At 68.5% G+C, this 6,469-nt stretch overlaps 3 protein-coding genes across 3 annotated transcripts in view; 2 read left to right on the plus strand and 1 right to left on the minus strand.

The window, feature by feature from the left end:
* The window catches only part of EMIHUDRAFT_249229 (hypothetical protein), a gene marked incomplete at both ends in the record, with an annotated part of 3,342 nt that extends 1,909 nt beyond the window's left edge, over positions 1–1,433 (plus strand). Inside the window, 5 exons of the mRNA XM_005760439.1 lie at positions 199–344; positions 416–517; positions 601–772; positions 814–1,226; positions 1,323–1,433. Coding sequence (XP_005760496.1) covers positions 199–344; positions 416–517; positions 601–772; positions 814–1,226; positions 1,323–1,433 — 944 coding nt within the window. The remainder of the gene's footprint in view (positions 1–198; positions 345–415; positions 518–600; positions 773–813; positions 1,227–1,322) is intronic.
* A 525-nt stretch (positions 1,434–1,958) lies between these two features.
* Positions 1,959–4,438, minus strand: EMIHUDRAFT_249230 (hypothetical protein; the record flags this gene model as incomplete). The annotated part of the gene is made up of 6 exons (XM_005760440.1): positions 1,959–2,043; positions 2,179–2,244; positions 2,350–2,432; positions 2,718–3,216; positions 3,292–3,402; positions 4,350–4,438. 6 exons carry the CDS (start codon positions 4,436–4,438, stop codon positions 1,959–1,961), a joined length of 933 nt encoding a protein of 310 aa, XP_005760497.1.
* Positions 4,439–5,146: 708 nt separating this feature from the next.
* Positions 5,147–5,395, plus strand: EMIHUDRAFT_77163 (hypothetical protein; the record flags this gene model as incomplete). Its single annotated transcript, XM_005760441.1, has 1 exon — positions 5,147–5,395. A coding segment is annotated over one exon (249 nt), but the record flags the coding sequence as incomplete, so codon positions are not given.
* Between the last annotated feature and the right edge of the window lie 1,074 nt (positions 5,396–6,469).

Here is a 6,469-nt window from a genome sequence, read left to right on the forward strand (position 1 = left end):
AAAACAAAAGGGAGGGGGGGGAGAAAAAAAAGAAAAAAAAACAAAGGCCGGCCCCGGAGAAACCAAAACAAAGAGGAGAGGCCCCACACCCACCCCCCACCACAAAAGAGGGGCCCAACAAACCCAAGCCGCCAACACAAACAAGACCCAAAAACGTAAAAACCCCAAAAAAAAAAACAGCCCTCCCCCCCCCCCCAGACCCCGGCATCATCGCGCGCAAGCTCTTCGACGCCGAGCTCTACCCCGCCAACGGGACAGCCACTCCCAACCAGGCCTTCCCGCTCCTGCTCCAGCACACGCTGCCGCCCGGCCTCCTCGGCCTCAACCTCGCCGCGGCGGTCGCGGTGCGCACCCCCTCCCTCGACTCGGCCCCCACAGGGCAGGGGGGGTGAGGAGGCGTCGTTCACACCCCAAGGCGTGCATGTCCTCGCTCGACTCCGTCTTCACCGCCGCCGCCTCCCTCTTCTGCCTCGACCTCTACCGCGGCTGGCTCCGCCCCGCCGCCTCCCCGCACGAGGTCGGCTGCGACTGCGCCATCTCCGAGGTGTGCAATGCCTTGTCAGCTCCGTACAACCACTGCAGGTGGTCCGCGTCGGCCAGGCCTTCTGCGCGCTGCTCGCGGTGCTGACGCTCCTCTGGCTGCCGATCATCGACGTGCTCTCCGACCAGATCTTCCTCTACAAGGAGGCGGTGATGGCGTACCTCGCGCCGCCCATCGTCTCTGTCTACCTCCTCGGCCCCTTCCCCCTCCCCCGCCGCACTTGGCGCGAGCGTGGCCTGCCCGCCCAGACCCGTGGCCGGGTCTGCGGGTAGGCGTGCTCTGGCGGCGCGCAAACGCGACGGGCGCCGCCGCCTCCTTCGCCGTCGGGTACACTCTCGGCTTCGGCCGGATGGCGGGCGAGGTGTGGTGCAAGCTGCACCCGCCGCGGCCCGGCTCCGCCGCCGACGCACTCTTCGTGCGGCTCCACTTTCTGTACGCCGGCCTCCTCCTCTGCCTCGCCTGCCTCGCCACGCACGCCGCCGTCAGCTGGGCGGCGCAGGGGGCGGACGGTGGGGAGGGGAGGGCGGTGGACGAGACGCTGCTGGCAAAGTGCTCCTGCGGCGGCGAGGGCGGGCGGCGAGCAGCTCCCGCCCCCAAGGATCCCGCCCCCACGGAGTGGCTGCCTGCTTCGCTGCCGGACGAGACGCACCACGCGGGCGGCAAGGCGGGCGACGAGCCGCGCGGGGTCGAGCTGGGAGGGGTGGGGGGCGGGGGGGGCGGACGTGCCGCCGCCGCCGCCGCGCCGCAGGCTGCGCAAGGCGCGGGGGATTGCGAGACGGAGGGCGACCTGCGGATCCGAGGACGGCACGGATCCAGGTCTAGTCGCGTGAACGACGGGCTCGCCGTCGCGCTCGTAGCAGTCATCGTCGGCCTCGTCGCCGGATTCATGTAGAGTGTAGTTAGTCCTCTAAGAGAGCGAGCCGGTGCATAGCCATGAGAGCATGACTGTGAGTTTGAGGGGAGAGCATGTGCGCACTATGTGTGCGCGACACGGCGGCGCTAGAGTGTGGAGAGAAAAGTGAGAACGCGAGAGACGCACAAAAAAAATCTGTTCAGTTTTCAAAGGCAAAACACGACGTTCTGGCTTCTGCGGTTGGTGCACCTCTCGTGCACGAGCACGTATACACATTCATACTGCATGGCAAGGAGACTTTTTTTCCTGTGAGAGCTGCGAGCCAGAAAATGTGGTATAGCTGGTAGATTAATAAAATAATATACGTACAAGAGGCACATACGTACTCGCTCGCACACACACACACACACACACTCACGCATACGTACACACAAAGTCAATACGCTCCAAAGAACGCCACGCTCGCTCAATAAATCACGCACCGCCACTGTCAACAATAAATCACGCACCGCCACTGTCAACACACCACTCGGGCTGCGGAGAGGCGCCTCTGGCCGGAGCGCCTCAGGGGAAGGTCAGCACGCGCCGGAGCGCGAGGGGGCCGAACCCGTCTCCCCTCTCGCAGAGGGTGGGCAGGCGGCCGGAGGCGCTGCGGCTGCGTGGAGCGCGCCGGCCGGGGCTGGCGGGCGACTCTGCGCGCTTCTCAAAGGCTTCCATCATCTCGGCGCACGCCTCGACTGCGGCGGCGCCGAGCGGCGCGGCGCTCGGGCGCGGGGCATCCGACAGCTGGAGCGGCGGCGGTCGGGCCGGCGACGGGTGCGCCCCGGGCCAAGGGACGAGCGCGCGCACCCTGCGGAGGCGGTGCGCGCACCCCGCACACGCGGAGCGGAGGCGGAGTCGCTCCCTGCAGCGGAGGGAGCGATAGCGAGCGACGCCGCGGTGGCGGAGCTGGAACAGCATGGGCAGGCCGACCTTCTGCACGAAGACGGCGGCGGCGACGGCGGCGACGAGGAGTGCGCCATACGCGAGGTCGAGCAGCTCGGGCGTCAGCAGAGAGGAGCAGTGGGCGGACACCGCGCTGCGAGCGTCGAGAAGCATCGGCTGCTGCTGCTGCTGCTGCTGCAGTGCGGCGGCGGCGGCCGCACATACGGCGCACGCGGACGCGCCGGCGGCGCCGACGGCGCGGCGGCGCAGGCGCCTCGTTCGCTCGGCGGCGAGGGAGGCCCTCCGTCGCGAGAGCCGGCCGCGCGCCTCCGCCTGGATACTCCGCACTGCGCGCAGGCACCGCGCGCGCCGTGCGCGCGGGCCGCACCCCCGCCCGACCGCCTGGAGGCGGAGGAGGAGGCCGTGGCGGCGCGCCGCCGTCGACAGCAGCGCAGGCGGCAGCCCGCGCGCAAAGAGCTGCCAAAGGTGCCGAATATTGGTCCCAACCTTTGCCGACACGGTCAGGCAGGCGACGCCCTGCTCCTCGAGCGCTTGGATGAGCGGCAGCCGCATCGGGGTGAGGTCCGCCTTGGTGCAGACGAGCACCACCGGCACCCGCCCGCCAAAGTCGCGGCGCAGCGCGAGCCGCCACCGCTTGACGTACGGCAGGAGGCTCTCGAAACCGTCTGCCTGCACGGCCGAGCACACGATGACGCCGACCCGCTGCGCCTCGAGACCCGGCGCCTCGTCGGCGGCGGCAAAGCCCACGGGGCGGTGACGGAGCGCCTCGCAGAGGAGCTCGCTCTTGCCGCATGACGCGTCCCCGACAAAAACAATCTCCGTCGTCGACGGGGCTGCGTCCAGGTGACTCAGGCGGAGCACCTCGCTCGAGGTGCGCCTCAACCCCGCCGGCCTTGGGCCGTGCGTGGAGAGTAGGAGCGCAGCAGCGGTCGCGACACAGGTGGTGATGCACCTCCAGGCGAGGAGGAGGAGCGAGCGAACCATCACAAGCGAAAGCGTAGCGGCGAGGTGACCGCGCACGCTGGGTGTGTCGCCGTGCGCCGCCGTCGGCCACGACAGTTTGCTGCGCTGTGGAGGCGGGCTGTGCATTGGAAGCCGATGCGGGCTGGAATGAGGGCAAATGAAGGTGTCAAAAAGAAACTGCCGAAACAGAACATATTAAGGGGAGGGGCGGCTAGCGCACCACACCCCTCTTCTTAAAATCCCTGTGTGGTGGCGGCGTGCCGTCCTCCTTTCCCTCCCTTGGGTCGTATGTTTGTTTATTTCTTTCTTTCTTTTTGTCCTTCCAAAATCCTGCTCACCCTGTCCTCCTCCCCCATCCCTCGTTTGGGCTCGTCTGTATTCTTTCTTTTCTTTTTGCATCTAAAAATGTCACTCAAGTCCTCACGCAAAAACTGAACGTAGAGTTGTTTGGTATTGTGCTAAAAATCTCTCTCTCTCTCTCTCAAAAACTGTCAGCAGTCCACCTTCGGGTATGTTCGCAAGAGCCAGGAACTGAGTGATGGGCAGGGTTCACCCACACGACAGGGTCCCAGGGATTCCTCTCTCGTATAGGACAGGTTGCACCCGGCGGCACGGGGGCAGGCGCGGGCCTCCTACTGGTTGCGCTCTCCTAGTTCTCCTGCTCCTGACAAGGGACAGCGACAGCGGCTCGCAGCACGGTGGACTCCCTATTCCACTGGCGATCTCTCTCGACTAGCGACCTTCCTCCGGCTTCTCACCAGCAGTCTCTCACTACCACGGGCACACTGACAGAGGCGGCCAAAAGGCTCACGTGGGTGGCAGGGCGGTGATAGGAGTCTCCCACTCTGTGGGCTTCGCTAGAGGTGCGGCCCCTGCGCGTGTCCTCGCCCTTGCGTGTGTGTGTGTGTGTGTGTGTGTGTGTGTGTGTGTGTGTGTGTGTGTGTGTGTGTGTGTGTGTGTGTGTGTGTGTGTGTGTGTGTGTGTGTGTGTCTGCGGGCGCTGTGCGAGCCGCCCTGAACGACCACAATGTTGAGCGCGCTCGAGCACCGAAGCACCGCGAGCGCCGGCGAGCACCACCGCCCCGCGCCTTGGCGTGGGTCGGTAGTACACGATGCGGCGCCCAGCAGCTCTATCATGCGTCGCACCCGCAGTGGCCGAGCCGACCGCCGCTCGAACTGGCGCCGAGTGGCTCCCAGATGCTGTCTATTCGAGGCAGGAATTCTTCTTCGGGGGTGCTCAAATCGATGCTGGAGCTCCTCGATCGGCAGCTCCAGGCGCTCAGCGCCCCGGTCGACGGCGACGCCGCTCACGCAGAGCTCCAGGAGGCGCGGCGTCTTCGCGGAGCGCGACGAGGACATCCGGTCGTACGAGGGCCAGGTCAACTCGCTCGAGGCGGAGCGGCGAGGCCTGCGCGCCGACGCGGCGGCGGCGCGAGAGGAGGCCAGCCCGCTACGTCTGCCACCGACGACCTCCTCTCGCTCGACGTCCTTTCGGCCGACACCATCGCTGACACCGTCGAGCGCCGCTTCGCCTCCCGCCAGAACGCGACGTGGGTGGGCGAGATCCTGCTCACTCTCAACCCGTGGGCGCCTCGCGGTTCCGACGCCTCGGCCGACGACGCGGTCCTCCTCGAGGACTACACGCAGGGCGCCACATCGCCGCACGTCTTCGCCGTCGCGGCTGCGGCGCACGCCGAGCTGGCAGCAGGCAAGCAGTACATTGTCGTCTCGGGCGAGTCCGGCGCCGGCAAGACAGAGTGCGCCAAGTCGGTCCTCAAGTTCATCGCGCAGCTGGAGGAGGAGGCTCCGCTCCCCGCTCTCCTGCTCGCCACCAGCCCGCTGCTCGAGGCCTTTGGGAACGCCTCCACCGGGCGGAACAGTAACTCGAGCCGCTTCGGGAAGCTCATCGAGGTGCACTACTCCTCCGCCTCCGCCTCCGCCTCCGCCTCCTCCTCCGCCGCCTCCTCCGCCACCGCCGCCTCCTCCGCCGCCACCGCGCCGTCGCGCATCTGCGGCGCGCGCATCGTCGACTTCCTGCTCGAGCGGACGCGTGTCACCGGCGCCGCCGCCGGCGAGGGCAACTTCCACATCCTCTACCTACTGCTGCACGCGCCGCCAGCCGAGCTATGTGAGCGGGCGCGCGCGGCTCTCCTTCTCCCGGACGCGGCCTCGCCAGCCACGGCCCGCCGCTTCTCGTACCTCGACGGCGAGGGCGCCGCCACCGCCGCCGCCACCACCGCCGCCGCCGCCGCCACCGCCACCGCTACCGGCGAGCGGTACGGCGCCGCCGGCTTTGGCGAGGTGTCTGGTCTCCTGTCCGAGATGGGCCTCGGGGCGGAGGGGCGGAGGCAGCTCTGGGCGGTGCTGGCCGCCGTGCTGCTGCTGGGCGAGGTCCGCTTCGGGGGCGGGGACAGCCCCTCCGCCGACCCGCGGGAGGGCGGCCAGGCCTTCCCCGAGGATCCAGCCCGTCTGGCGGAGGTGGCTTCGCTGCTCGGCACCTCGGCCGAGGAGCTCGAGGGAGCGCTCTGCCGCCGCCGGCTCGTGGCGCCGTGCAGCGGCTCGCGGCGGCGCCGCTCGAGCGGAGGCCTGGTCGAGATCTTCCGGCCGCTCTCCGCCTCGGAGGCGGCGGCCAAGCGAGACGCGCTCGCGACCGTGCTGTACGCTGGAGTCTTCAAGTGGCTCGTCGCCGTCTGCAACGAGGCGCTGAGCGGCGGCGGAGGCGGAGGCGGAGGCGGCGGAGGCGGCGGAGGCGGCGGAGGCGGCGGAGGCGGCGGAGGCGATGGCGACGAGGAGGGCGGTGCGCGGCGTGGCATCGGGATCCTCGATATCTACGGCTTCGAGAGCTTTGCGGTCAGCGGGTTCGAGCAGCTGCTCATCAACCTCGCCAACGAGACGCTGCAGCAGCACTTCAACGAGCACATCATCGGCCGCGAGGTGCGGCTGTACGGGGAGGAGGGCATCGCCACGCCGCACGTGGAGTGGCTCGACTCGGCCCCGGCGGTGCAGCTCATCGGGAGGATCCTCTCGGCGACGGACGACACGTGGCGGCTCGCGCAGGACAGCGCCGCGGACCAGCTCCTCCTCCAGTCGCTGCACGCCACGCACGGGCCCCGGGCCGCCTCGCCGCACCCGCGCTACCGCGTGCCACGCATCGGCGGCGGGCGGAGC

Source organism: Emiliania huxleyi (assembly GCF_000372725.1).
Source record: "Emiliania huxleyi CCMP1516 unplaced genomic scaffold EMIHUscaffold_754, whole genome shotgun sequence".
Lineage (NCBI taxonomy): Eukaryota > Haptophyta > Isochrysidales > Noelaerhabdaceae > Emiliania > Emiliania huxleyi.